General features: G+C 36.3%; 1 protein-coding gene across 3 annotated transcripts in view; it reads right to left on the reverse strand.

Annotated features, from left to right (window-relative positions):
* Nucleotides 1–6,866: 6,866 nt before the first annotated feature.
* Nucleotides 6,867–15,599, reverse strand: part of HECW2 (HECT, C2 and WW domain containing E3 ubiquitin protein ligase 2) — a 405,698-nt gene continuing 396,965 nt past the window's right edge. For all 3 annotated transcript variants that reach the window (XM_063644845.1, XM_063644843.1, XM_063644847.1), the window contains one exon: nt 6,867–13,975. In XM_063644845.1, coding sequence (XP_063500915.1) covers nt 13,864–13,975 — 112 coding nt within the window. In that variant the 3' untranslated portion in view covers nt 6,867–13,863. The remainder of the gene's footprint in view (nt 13,976–15,599) is intronic.

Genomic DNA, 15,599 nt, shown 5'->3' on the forward strand with positions numbered 1-15,599 from the left:
CGGGCGTGGTGGCGGGCACCTGTAGTCCCAGCTACTCGGAGAGGCTGAGGCAGGAGAATGGCGTGAACCCGGGAGGCGGAGCTTGCAGTGAGCCGAGGAGATTGCGCCACTGCACTCCAGCCTGGGTGACAGAGCGAGACTCCGTCTCAAAAAAAAAAAAAAAAAGCGTTACCATTTCTCCATGACTCTGCCAGCTTCTGTTGTTTCTTGACTTTTTAATAATTGCCATTTTGACTGGCATGAGATGGTATCTCATTGTAGTTTTGATTTGCATTTCTCTAATATTCAGTGATGTTGAGCTTTTTTTCTTATGTTTGTTGGCCTCATGAATGTCTTCTTTTGAGAAGTGTCTGTTCATGTCCTTTGCCTACATTTTAATGGTTTTTTTTTTTTTTTTTTGTAAATGTGTTTAAGTTCCTTGTAGATTCTGGATATTAGACCCTTGTCAGATGGATAGATGGCAAAAATTTTCTCCAACTCTGGACCAACCTGATTATTAATAAAAGTTAACTTACTTAAATGACAGCTATTCTGAGATTCTCCTTCTCTTTATATAAATGTGTTAAAATGTATTCCTTGTTATGCAATAATGATGAGTGGATGATAATTGCTACTTGTTATTGGCAAATATTCCTTTTAACTATACGTATAGTTTGTAACACTAGGCCATTCTCCTGTTCCTACCAATCAACATTTTTCTTTTGAAGCGTGGGGCTGAATTTTACTGCTACGTGACAACCAGGCGAGAAAGTTACTGTTTCATACTGTTCTTTAACACATGTGCACTTTCATCCTGTATCCAAGAATAGCCCTCAGGTTCTTGTCAACAACATCCTCTCTATTCATATAGCCAAAGGTTAGGTGAGTTTGTGTATCTGATTTCTCAGCATATCACTAACTTAAGGCAGCAAAGCAGAGAATGAGGAGGGGCTACTTTAGTCAAAATGAAGCAAAAATGAAATTTTAGTGAACCAGAAAGGAGAATTAGAACAGTAGTAACAGTAAAGCATAGTCTGGACCATTTAATTTAGGAATAAAACAGTTGAATATCTACCCAACAATTACAGCATAATATTGTTTGTTGTCTATAAGGGTGACCCTAAGTTACCAACAGATACATTTTCTCTAGTGTGTCCTATTTAAGATCATAGAAATTTATAAATCTTTTAAAAGATTCCCATAAGAAGAGTTAAAATGTTTAGGTTTTTCACACTTAGAGAGTTATAATAAGCTGTAAAAGTCTTTCATGTGGAATAATTTAGTTCTTGGGAATAGAAGATAAGTGAAGGTATTACTCTAAGAAGTAAAAAGGTAAATAGATGTATTATCAATTACTTGACAAACAGTGTCATGTGTGGCTTGAATGATGAATTTAGTTGACTACTTGGTGTGAAACTGCTTCTTTAGATTTCTGCACACCCATCTGCGTAATGGTTAGCTACTCCAGAACCTTTCTAGGCATGGCACCATAGTCACTGGTTTCCAAATCTCTGGCACTTTATTCACTTTATTAGGTGGATTCTGTCGCTGAAATATTTCTCTGTAACCAATAATTCTCTTTTCTTTTCTTCTTCTTCTTAAAAAAAAAAACTCCATTTACTTTTAATACAAAATATCAGATTTACTATCTATAACACAATTATATTGCTTAGGATGAAAACATTGCTTACCTATCAAGCAAATATTCTTCTCATTGCGTGGGAGGTGAGAATTCTGCCACTGAACCAGCAATGCTTCCTCATATTCTTCTCATCGATTGGTGTTTATGCAGTTGTCTGTGTTCATTGTTATAGTTGCTATTTGGTTGCAGTTAAAGATTGGCTTCTGGTTACCCTATGAGTAAAGAACCATTAATGAATTGATCTGGGGGGCTGTGTTACATATTCTGCTTTTAGGGCTAATTTGAAAATTAGCTATTAAATTTTAAATACTTTAATTTAAAAAATTGTTTTAGATTTTTAGAAAAATTGAGAAAATAGTAGAGTTTCCATATACCTCACACCAGTTTCCCTTGCCAACGTCTTACTTTAGTATGGCACAATAGTTATAATTAAGAAATCAATACATTTTTATTAACTAAATTCCATACATTGTTCAAATTTCTTTTGTATTTACCCAATGTTGTCTTTCTGTTCTAGGATCCTATCCAGGACACCACATTCCACTTAGTCATCATATCTCATTAGGCTCCTCTTGGTTGTGATCATTTTTCAGACTTTTCTAGGTTTTGATGACTGACAGCTTTGAAGAGCACTGGTTAGATATTTTGTAGAGTGTCCCGCTATTAGAGATTGTCTGATGATTTTCTCATGGTTACATTGGGATTATGTATTTTGGGAAGAAAGACCACAGAGATAAAGTGTCATTTTTTATCACATCATATCAAAGGCACACACTATTCACGTGATTTATAACTGTTGATGTTGAACTTGAGCATCTGGCTGAGGTAGTGTTTCTCAGGCTTCTTCACCGTAACTTTTCTCGCCTTTCCTCCTTCCTTTGCTGTACTCTTTGGAAATAAGTCAGTATGGATAGCCCCCACTTAAGAGTGGAGTATCTACATAAATTATTTGGAATTCTTCTGCTCAGATTTGTCTCTGCATTTATTAATTATTCAATCAATTATTTATCAGTATGAACTTAGATAGTTATTTTATACTTTGTGTTATAATCAGATACTACTTTATTTTGTTGTCCAAACTGTTCCAGCTTTGGCCACTGGAGCTCTTTTAGTTAGCTCCTGCATCCCTTTGACAGACGCTCATGGTGTTTTCTGGTTTCATTTTAAAAAATCACTTCAGTTTCTAGCACTACAAGATGCTCTAGGCTTATCTTGTATATTCCCTAGAAGCAGTCATTTCTCCAAGGAGTAGGGCTAATTTTGAAATATGATTTTATGTCTTAAGTAAAAAAGGCTTAGCTAAGGACAGGTTCAAAGTCAGTTAGAAAACATTTGCTAACGTGCAAATACACATTTACACAACGTGCACATACAACCATTACCACACCTAAACTCCGTGGCAGGATGAAAAAGATAGGTACATACACTCTAGCCACCACATTATTGGTATTCCTGCCTGGTTCTAAGTTTCAGGCAGCCTGTTATCTTCATTCCTACTTAAACATTATTATGAGTGACATAACAGACAGGCTAATTGCAGATGAGAGAAAAACAAACCCAAACATTTTCGCTCCAAATTATCAGTACTATGGTGTGAGAAGAGACTCTGATGATACATACATTGCTTTTCAAACCAGTGGTACACACACCTCAGGGTACAAAGCAGCAAGTCAAGGAAGAGGCAAAATCAAAGTAGTATCTTAGTGTATCATCCAATGTCTTTAATACTTAGGGTTACTTAATAATAACAAGTTGCTATTAAAGCTAAAGGGGAAAAATTATATTTTCAAATTGAAACCCAGTTTGACATATGAACAATTTAAACTTACTTAAAAATAAATGAAATACGAATAATTTTGTATTGGTAGAGCTAGCTACATGTTCATATTTGAAGGGTCCTTTATTATTATTGGTGATTTGATACAAAGTTTAAGAAATGCTGATATGGAGTAATAGTAAATTAGCACTAATTGGTTAATAGCTCTTTAGTTAACAGTTAAAAGTGGCTTGTTTTGTTCTGGAAAGCCAACCATTCAAGGCTAGAATTGGCCCCTAAGGTAAATGTACGGCTCCTCTTCATTCTCCCTCCCTTCCTCCACAGAGAAGCACTGTTCTAGTTAGGACAGGCTCAAGAATCCAGAGTTGTGTTCTTCTTGGGGATTTGATAACTTCAGAATTCTCTTGAATTTCCAGGCCACGAGGCTGGAGTGTAGGGAAGTTGCCCATCCTTAGGCAAGTCTGACCATCTCATCTGGGGGCCCTCCCATTTTTCTGGACCCATCAGAAGGACCTGGACTCTTTTCATTCAGGGTTCCTCTGCCCCAAGAAGACCTGAAGTGGGCAATCTGGACCAGCGCTGCTTTAAGTATTAGAAAATATATTATCCTACTTCTCTTTATATGCTGGCTTTCTCTTTCTGGAATTTGCCCTTCCCTTGAAATAAGATGTAGAAAGTCAAGCTGTGAATGTGGGTTTAGGAAAAAACAAGCAACCTCTTGGCCTCTTTTGGGCCTTGGTCCATTGAACCGCTTTAACAGAATACCAGAGACTAAGTAGTTTATAAACAACAGAAATTTATCTCTTACAGTTCTGCAGTTCAAGATCAAGGCTCTGGCAGATTTGGAGCCTGTTAAGGGCTGGCTTCCTGGTTCATAGATTGCTGTCTTTTCACTGTGTTTTCACATGGCAGAAGGAATCTATGGGGTTGCTTTTATAAGGGCACTAATCCCATTCATGAGAGTTCCACCTTCAGGACCTAGTCACCTCTCGAAGGCCCCATCTCTAAACACTATCACATTGGAAATTAGGTTTTAACGTATAGATTTTGAGAGGACACAAACATTCATTCTAAAGCATTCAGTCTTCTTAGACCTGACTCTACTTATACTCAAAACATGTCCTTCATATGGTTTAATTCAATTCTAAAGAGATTAATTTGGAAGCTGGGACAAAAGCCTCATAGTAGTAAAAAGTAGGTCTTTACTTGGCCATGAAATCAGGAATTTAATTTGGGGGCAGGAGCAGGGAGAGGGATGTGTTGATGAGGTTCAAGAATTTGGACTTGGGGTCCATTTTTCATGCCAAATGAATACCAACCTAGATATGAATTCTTATACTAGCCAATGGGTGGTATTCTGTGTAGCAAGGGTGTTATTTAATCACATTATAAATTGTCAGGAAATGTATATTGTTCCAATAATTTACACTTTTCTAGCTTTTCTTTTTTCTTTCTTTCTTTTTTTTTTCCTTTTTTTTTGAGATGGAGTTTTGCTCTTTGTTGTCCAGGCTGGAGTGCAATGGTGCCATCTCGGCTCACTGCAACCTCCGCCTCCCTGGTTCAAGTGATTCTCCTGCCTCAGCCTCCCCAGTAGCTGGGATTTCAGGCGCCGGCCACCACGCCCAGTCAATTTTTGTATTTTTAGCAGAGATGGGGTTTCACTATGTTGGCCAGACTGGTCTTGAACTCCTGACCTCAGGCGATCCACCTGCCTCGGCCGCCCAAAGTGCTGGGATTACAGGCCGGAGCCACTGCTCCTGGCCCCTAGCTTTTCCTTTCTAAGTGAAAAACCAGTGATTAAACATCTTTTGGAAGCATCTATCCGTAAAAGGATTTGAAAATAATAGGACAAATAAAGTGTGTGAAACCCATGTGTATCAAGGTAAACATTATATCTTTATCAGATACTCTCATTTCTTTATTCTTATGATTCCAAAGTTTACTTTGGCTGACAAATGAGGTATCTTTAGAAGGGAAAAAAAAAGTAATTAATGGGTAAATATTTTTGAGCAAGAAAAGGAGGAGAAAAGTATGAAGAGACTTCAACTTCATACTTAAACTTAACTTCATACTTAAACCAGAATGTCTTTAACTGGTTTAAGTATGAAATAAAGAACAGTATGAAAGACTTCCTGAGATGGTGGATAGTGGGAATTATTCATTATTATTTATTACTAAACTCTCACTAATTAAATGGGGTTCAGGATTAAAGGAAATTATGAAGGCAGATATATTTATCATTCTAAAAATACACTGAGGTCAAAAGATATAGAGGGATGTCATGGCACAAAAACCAGAAGTCAGTGCTGTGAATCAGTATCTTGCTCTTCCCCCTTCACTAACAATGTCAGACTTCAGTCGGTGATAGCAGATGAATCTTCTGCTTAAATGCTCTCATGTGATGTATGAAGTTCATTTCTAGTGTAAAATATGTAATAAGAAGCTTAATGACACACGTGTTCCATGAAATCTTGACAGGGTTACTCTTAACTCATATGAATTAACGCGTTGGTTTTCATGAGTTAATTCATATAAATTAACATGAGTTGGTAAATACAGATCATTTTAAGGGCATCCCTTAGTGATTGACTGCCCTCATAGTGTGTAGACATATATATATATACACACACACACACACATATATGGCTATATATATATATTCCCCATCTCTTTTTATTAACTGCCGTGTTTTAGTAACATTTTACTTATCTGGCCAATTTACACCATTAGACAACTAAATATAAAAGATAATGTTATCCATTAAAACACGGGTTCCAAACTGGTGACCTGCAGGGCAAATCAATCTGTAGATATATTTGGTTTGATCCACCCAGTACTAAAAAGATCTAGAAATATCACATAAAAATTTGAGTTTCTGGGTTTCCCTTGATATATCAGATCTTTTAACACTAGACTGGAATTTCATGTGGCTAGGATCTGCTGGAGCAAAATATTAGAATGTCCCTTTAGGTAAGCCCTACCACTCTGTGTTGCTTCCACCTAGCCAATTTCACTCGTTAAATACCTAAATGGTCCCTGTAGGCATATGCACACGCGACCCCTAGATTAAACTGATGTGCGTGGTAGTGGTGGTGGCGGCAGTGGTGTGCCTATGTGTTTATAAAGTAAACATTCAAATAAGATGGCTTAACAAATAGTCTCAACCCATGTGAGTTAAGAAGTTATGATTTGTGTTATAATTCATTCCTTTAACATTAACAGCCCATCAAACAGTAAAATATTCTTGTAGGGATAAACAAAGTAGATTCCAAACAAAATAAACAAATATTTTATTAATAAATAATAAAAATATAAATAAAAATACACAAAATATTATAAATACTATGAAAACGGAACCTCCAATATTTATAGAGCTACAAACTAATGCCATGAAATCTTTATCTCTGCTTCTATTCTCCTCCCTTCTGAGTTTTCCCTCCCCAAAAGTATTACAGAAAAGTCATAATCTATTTTTTTAAAGAAGATTTATTTTGGATTAAGTGATTTCATGATGCAACATGGTTTTAAACAAAAATAGAGATCAGTATGAAAATAAAACAAATTGTACACATTAAAATATCTTTCCCTCAAAGCATTTCGGAATCATAAAAAATACAACAAAAGAGTCAGGGGTTCAGTTGAGAATAAGAATACAGACTTCCCAGAAAATAAGCAACCAGTTCCAGTTCAGAGTCCTAGGCTCCATGTAATACCACCCAGAAACCATTTCTAGGATGTCAACAATCTGCATTATTCACTTTGAAAAAAAAATTACATATAAGGTGAAGTGAGAGCTGTATAACCTTAATGCTAACAGCAAGCATCTCCCATTATTATTCTCCATTAAAAGTCACATTAAATAAATATGAAGCTTAAATCAACGCAAAAACTGAAATACCACTATTAACTGTGACACACTGTGTGGTGAACGTAATGACTGAGGTTGGTGAAGAGAAATTAAGAGCTTAAAAAAATACACCACCTGTGTTCTACTGAAATCTTAGAAATAATTTTTTTTACAGAGCCTTAATATTAAAAAGTAATCATTATTATAAAATTAGATTAATACTTTCAGTAAGAGGCGAGAGAGATGAATGTATTTTTATTCATTTATTTTGGAATGCCTGCATCCCTATTATAAAAACATGTAATTTTAAGCACTTTCCAACATATTAACAGCCCCAAATTTTACTTATGCTATCATATAAAGAAAAATAGGTTGTAATCATATCTTTTAGAGCATTAGAGTCCTAAAAGAACATCCCATTCTGTGTTAATTCCTGGTTAATCCTTCCAAGGTAATTCTTGAACATCATCCATTCTTTTTTGTGAAGGTGATAGTAACCAGAAGTTGACTGATGGTTCCCTACCTGCATCAGTAATAGCTGATTCAGTTTGAATCACACAACACGGCTATCCACACTCCTCAGGTTGTAATATCTTAAAAGTCAGATAGAAAGATATCACCTGCCCAAGGGCACTACACATAAAAATCACATATATAAATTTAATTCTCCTGTGTTCCCCAGAAACCATACAACTAGGGCCATCTTATTCCGCTGAGCTGTTCAATTACGAAAGCCAAATAAACGACTCTGCAGATAAAATCTAAGCAAATCTATTTTCGGTCTTGATTAACTTCCTGACTTGGAAACACTGATTCAGTCTCCATTTGCAACCTCGCTCTTAGGATTTCGCTTTCCAGATTAACGGAGGGCATTTAAGTTATCTTTAGAAATCATGAAAATGTCTCAAATGCTATTCTAATGTCAAGGGATGTCCGCTAAAAAAACCAAATAAGTATAATGAAATAAAAGCACCCTTTCTTTTGTTTCATATATGGTGTTCAATAATAGTAACAATAATTCTTATATGAAAAAAAATCCACAACATAATTTTATGCTAAATTGTTGAATGTCATGATTAAGCTATGGTTAGCTTTAATACTTTGGGACTAAATTCCATTTTGCAATACAGAAAATGTTAAATTACTGAAGTTATAAAATGAGGGTATTTCCCACCTAGTAGATCAAACTGTGCCTTCAACAGGGAGCATAGCTTTCTTCTTCTCAATCAGAAACCGAATTGAAGTATGTTCCTACCCACCCCAGCAAGCCCTAAGATGATCCATCTACTGTTGTTTTAACTTTCCCTCCACTACACTCCTGTCCTAACCATCCTTTCGCTCCTTCTGACCCAGATGGCTATGATATGGACAGCACACACACGCTCATCCTTCCTGCCAGCTCCTTGGAATGCGGTTACCACTCTGAATCTTGACAGTTGGTCAATAATTAGCATTATATTCTTGGGGGGTGGCACAACTGCTGGGCTCCTCTTTCCTCCTTTTTTATTTTTATCACCCTTTCAGTGGGCAGTAGCTGGCCTTAAGCCACAACTCAGAAAGCTTTAATGTCTTTGGCATTCCTTTGCATCCATACTAGACAAACAAATTAATTTGGAAAACACAAATGAACGGGAAAAAAACTAAGTTTTGGAAAATTAGAGTCTAAAAGTGACATTCTCACTAAACTCACGGCAGTAAGATGGAAGTAAAATGGCTAAGGTCCAGAGTGCTGTCCCTCACCTACTAAATCAGAAAGCAGATAAAACAGAGCAAGGCCCAGTGGCTCACGTCTGTAATCCCAGCACTTTGGGAGGCCAAGGTGGGAGGACTGCTTGAGCTCAGGAGTTCAAGACCAGCCTGGGCAACGTGGCAAAACCCTGTGTTTACAAAAAATACAAAAAAATTAGCTGGGCATGGTGGTGCATGCCTGTAGTCCCAGCTGCTCGGAGGCTGAGGTGGGAGGCTGGCTTGAGCCTGGGAGGCGGAGATTGCAGTGAGCCAAGATCATGCCACTGCACTCCAGCATGGGTGACAGCCAGGCCTTATCACAAATAAACAAACAAAAACAACTGCCAGCACGGTGGCTCACACCTATAACTACTCCTAGCACTTTGGGAGGCCAAGGCCGGCGGATCGCTTGAGCTCAGGAGTTTGAGACCAGCCTGGGCAACATACTGAGACCTTGTCTCTACAAAAATACAACAATTAGCCAGGTGTGGTGGTGTGCGCCTGTAGTCCCAGTTACTCAGGAGGCTGAGGTGGGAGGATCGCTTGAGCCTGGGAGGTGGAGGTTGCAGTGAGCTCATGTTGTGCCACTGCACTCCAGCCTGGGTGACAGAGCCAGACTGTCTCAAACAAACAAACAAACAGAAGCAAAAGGCCCTGAAACTCAGACTCAGTTTGGGGATTAGACCACATTCTTCTTATGCATGTTTTTATTATGCAGGGTTACAGATACCTCTCAATAATGGCATTGCATCATTTCACACAAATACGGAGTTTCCTGAATAAGGTTAAATTGAACAGACTCCTATCTTCATTATAAGATATTTGCGTTGTTAGAAGTGGTCAAATCATAGGTAAAATTTGTGTAGAAAGACAGGAAAAAAGTCACTAGGATGAATGCGAGGAGGATGGGAGGAAAAGAGAAGCTGCAGTGGCTCCTTCTTGGATATCACTGGAACTCAGCTATCAGGGCTTACTAGATCCATCCCTATTAAAAATTTATAAATAAAACGAGGCTTCTGATTAGTGTTTTCCATTATCTTGTTTCCAAATAATACTTGAGAAAATTAAACGACTGTTCTGTATAAATCCATCAAAAGCAATCACATTTTGCCTTCTGTTTTTTAAATTTCTCATGTCAAGTCATGAAATGCAAATAAGTCAACGGGGAAATTTTTCCATGAATATATTAATTTCTTCATGGACTTTTCAGAAGGTGTCATATTTTAAATGTATCTGTTTAAGAAAGTGAGAGTTTGGAGGAAGCATCTTGGAAACCTCACTGAATGTGGAATATACTGGTACAAACATTAGTCTCCACATTTCTCAAGATGAAACACAGAATTGTGACTATGAAGTAATAAAACTGATGCCACAAGCCATCCATGAAAATCAGCCTCAACCCAGATGGAACATGATGCTTGTACCCTACAAAGTTCGTGCGGAGCTAAACGGACAATGTACCTGACAGCACTTTGAAACTATAAAGCACTATGGAAGCATATTCTACCATTACTTTCAAACACTTGAATGCATTTTTACCATTTCTGATTGTTGCAAGGTAAAACAGATTTTCCTTATTTATTGCAGAATTTTTGCTAAATTATAAACACAATATATGCTAGAAAATTGTGACCATACTTCTTTGACCAAGATCCATTCATTTTGTGCACAAGAAAAATGTTTTGACCCCAGAAGTGGTTTGGGCTCAGGGATTGGGATTTTTCACACTGAAAACCAATGGTGCATTGTAGAATAGATGAAGGGAAACAGGGAAACTATCTGACTTAATTTTGGCATTTCGTTGATAATGTGAAAATCCTTGAGTTGCTCCTTCACAGATCAGCTCCCTACACACTTTACACTCTCGTTGTGTAAGTGCATCCTGGCTTCAACACTTGACCAGTATTGACATACTATTACTTGCCATTGCTTCCCAATAGAAACAGCATTGATGTAATTTTTATTTTTAGCCACACTATCATCTATATATGAAGCCATTATTGAATCTCCCAGATGGAAAAAGCTGTTCTCTCTTCATTTCTTGATTGTGGAACTTTCCAAATTTTATTAAAAACACTTTTTTGAACCTTGGAGTCTACTCTACCACACTGTGAGCTGAGCTTTTCAAGGGCAGATTTAGACTCTTATAGCTCCATCGTCAAACAAACATCGAATTGGCACAGAGGGAATGCCAATGATGTACTTGTTCTCTCATCTAAGAGATGTTCTGCCTACATATATGATGTATTAAGAGTGTCTTCCATAGTATAAAGAGCATCACTTAAAACAAGACCAGAAAGCCTAGTTATCTGGGTTCACAGTCCAGAAGAAAATATTCATGGATATTTCTAATTGTAGTGTATATGAAAGTCTAATTTATTCTGTGGAAATGTTATTTAATATTTTATATAGTTATTACTGGCTGTTTCGTTTTACTAAGAAAGAATAATAGATAAGTTAGCATGGTGTTCTGATATGCTAAGTACATCTTTGATAATTCCCAATCTGAGAACAGTATCAACTAGATGATTATACTAATTAAGAATGTCTACATACATTAAAGTGTACTGTTATTTGGGAAAAAGTTGGATGCCCTAATAAAGAAATATATTTGTTAGAAATAATTAAGGAGATACATTTTATTTCAAATCTCTTTTACCTAATAATATGAAATACCATAACTAAATGTCTCAAACCAAAATGAATAACATGGTCTTTGAATGTATTTTTGAAAGAAATGCAACCTTTATCTGCTACTTAGAGAATGCCAGCCCTGAAACATCTTATATACCATCAAATATGTGACTTAAAAAAAGTGTGTTATACTACTTTTCCTTATAATGAAAAGAATACAAACAAGTGAAAACAGTTTGCAAAATTAAATATATACTTGTATTCATGACCAATAAGTACAAACTAACATTTCCAGTTACAAGTTTTTCTTTTTTTCTCTTCCAATTATAGAATACAGAGAGCTCTTCCTTTCTTATTTCCAGATTTCTATAACCCTTTTTCAGAACATTTCTTCACACTGCAGTACGTGCCTTTAGTGCAGAAGTGTAACATAAGTGGTATTCCTCTTGAGGATCCCAATAGTAAACATAGCTTAACTCACAGGAGAGCAATCAGTTCTTACAAAACACCTATGAAAACTATGCATATGACCTCTATAAAATGTAAGATTGCCAACATCCCATAATAGGAATTCCATGGCTGCTTATAAATACAGATCTCAAAGAAGTGCATGGGCAATGCCTGTAAACCCATAGGCTGGCAAACCATATGTTAATCCAATGCTTTTATGACCCCCAATTTAACTTCACTCTATTGAAAATCTGATTAGTCAAGAAATAAACAAAGATGTGGAGTAATCCCAAAAGCAATTAAAATGAAGAATACCTTCTCATAAAATTAAGCAGAAGTAAGACTAGTGATGTCATGCAGTTTTGGAGATGCCATAGAAAAACTGTTTCTTAATAAGAAAATTATGCATCAGTGAAAATGCAGGCTTAGAAATATAGTTCTGAGTTTCAATTTGTGATGTCTTCACTGATGAGGGAAAATGGAATTCTTATTACTGATCTCTTCAGTGTTGCTGATGGCTCCTTAACTGAGCTTAGTGTTTAATGATGCTGTACAAATAAAAAGCAGTGGGGGAAATACGAAATATCTGTATTAAATGCCATCCTGTAAAGTATTTGATGGATGGAAGAGAGTCTAATGCATTTTAAATAAATGCATATCATACTATCACATATAGTGAATCTTAAAAAATTATTACTTAGATGCACAGTCCTTGTAGTGGTAGACATGGCACTGTGAAGGAAGTTTGATTTAGAAGCTATTTTCTATTACACTTCTCAAGTGATGGAGTTGCTGTTAGTCATATTGTAATGTCCCTTCACCTTTGGTACATTCAGTGCAAAATATTTGGGGAATTTTTTTTACCTTTATAAAAATAAAAGGCCCTTTTGTTTCCTTGAGAGTGCTTAAAAGGATACATATTAGCATGATGCCCGAGTATGCATGGAACATGAAAATGGAATGAGTGATACATACAGCATGATACGTAGGTTCTTATATACATCTTAAAGAACATAAACATAATGAACCTACAAAAAATAAACAGAACTCACTGTGTACTTTTTCCTGATATGCTGTGATTAATTGCTAGTTATTTTAAAATTGTTTTCATGCATTATAAAGCATAAAATCTGTCATTAGTAATTCACTGAATAATGGTTTGTCTTTAGCCATAATTACACACATACCACTTGCATATACATTGTCACAGACCATCTTATCGCAAATCTGTAAAGGTACCTCATGTTGACTTGGTTTCATTTTCACTCATGTCCCATGAAAGCGGAAACCTATGGTGCACACCATGCAGGCACTCATAAGCAAGAAATGAATATTCTGTTATAACTTAGGGCTTAAATGAACGTACTTTCAGGAAATATATTTACTTTTATTATATTATTTAACTTGCTCTAATTTGGAGATTGGGCCAAGTGCTGCCAGTTTGGCTTGAACCACGTTGAAGGGTAAGTTTCAAGATTCTCCTGAGTTCCTAAAAATTACCGTGGAGCTGATCATGTATGGGTTCATCTTTGTCTTGGAACATAACAAATGGAAAAAGTTTGGCAGTCAAGAACTGTTGATTGAAAGACGGTTGGGTTGTTCCCTGGGCATCAAGCTCACCCAAATCCTTCCAAGAGGACTCATCTCCAGTCCCCAAATGTGACAGAGCACTTGTTCCTGGAAAACAACAGCACGTAGCTTTATCCTAAAGGAAGCATCCTCTTGAAACTTCCAACGTTCAATCATTCTTCTAGAAGGCAGCTTCTGAAACTGCCTGTCCACAGAGATGGGCATTCTGCTTCCAGGTCACTCAAGTCCAAAAGTACTGGTTTCTTCAACTGCTGTCAACAGTTTTTCATAAAGCATGGAAAAGGATGGGTAGGGAGGCAGATCCAGACGGTTAAAACATGTATGCGCTCTGAAAACACAAGAAACAGCACATAGTTTAGAACAGGCTGAGTGAAATGAAAATGTGTGGTGTGTGTGTGTGTGTATGATTGTCTTTCACATTCAAATTTATTTGTTGCCAATTTTCACACTCCTTTTGAAAAATCTTTGAAAACATTTTGACCTTAAAAATTCAGAACTGAATTTCTCTAAGGAAAAGAGGATATTTAAAAAAATATTTTATTTACATTTCACCACCATTTAAAAGCTATATTACATATAAATGACCATTTATTGAGTGATCTAAGGATTACAAAGACAAGTTTGGTTTTTGTTTCTCTTTTGATGCTAGATTTTTTTTTAATACATGGACATAAGGCCTTGTAAAGTAGTTCATTTTGAGTTGGCATATGCCTGAGTGTCTTTTCGATACTCTGTAGTTATGCATTTTTTCATTTTCTTGGACAGGGAAGAGGAGCCAGTGTCTCTGAGGGCCTGCCTCATGGCTTAGAGTCTTGGGAAATTCCCTGGCTGGACTTTTCTAAGTCAGTAGGCCATTGTTACTTCTTTGAATCCTGTGCTAAAATTTGCTTTCTCTCAATTCACAATAACAAAATAAGCAATTTAAATCATTATATTAAGTATTCTTTTTTAGAAATACTTCTTTTGCCAAGATAGGAAAAAAATATGTTTTCCTGTTATTTGCATCTGAATCACAATAAAAAATAGACAGTCTCCAAATAGTACATCTTATCAGGAAGCAAATCTGCACTTTCGACATGAAATAGGAAACATTCTATTCTGAATGTACAACAGCTTGTTTGGGGGACCTACATAACTTTGACATTAAAAAAATAGTCCTGAATAAGAAATCTTAACAAGCTATTTCTACAAAGTCACATGTTTATACTTTTACTCTGATAAATCCCTTTTCCTTATGAAATAAATATAATTAATATTCCTGGATGCAGTGTAATGTAGTGGGAAGACCAGAGATTTGCAGTTGGACATACTTGGGTTTGGATTCTAGCTCTACCAACAAGTGTGTGATTTGGAGTGAGTTATTAAAACTCTGAGCCCGTATTTCTCACCTTTAAAAGGGTGGTTATATAACTTGTCTGAGAAGGATGTGAGGATTAAGTGAAATAACAGAAACATGCTTAATAGAATGACTGGCTCATAGTGTTTGACCAATTAATAATAGATGTATTGTTAGCTACATTTCATTACTATCAACAAGATTTGACTCTAATTGCCTTCAGTGAATTGCCACAAATAGTAATGACCCATGAGAACGATGAGATAATAAAGGGATAATAAGGCAGGTGTGTGGCCACATGGCTTATTAAAAACAGGAATGTGAACGGGATCTTTTATATTGTAAGAATACAGATAGAGTATTCCTTATCCAAAATGCTTGGCACCAGAAGTGCTTTGGATTTCAGATTTCTTTGGAATTTGGAATATTTGCATATATATAATGAGATATCTTGGGGAATGGGACCCAAGTCTAAACATGAAATTCATTTACGTTTCATATACACCTTGTATACACAGACTGAAAGTAATTTTATACCACATTTACATAATTTGGTTCATGAAACAAAGTTTTGACTGCGTTTTTGATTGCACCCTGTCACACGAGGTCAGCTGTG

Source organism: Symphalangus syndactylus, chromosome 8 (genome assembly GCF_028878055.3).
Source record: "Symphalangus syndactylus isolate Jambi chromosome 8, NHGRI_mSymSyn1-v2.1_pri, whole genome shotgun sequence".
NCBI lineage: Eukaryota > Metazoa > Chordata > Mammalia > Primates > Hylobatidae > Symphalangus > Symphalangus syndactylus.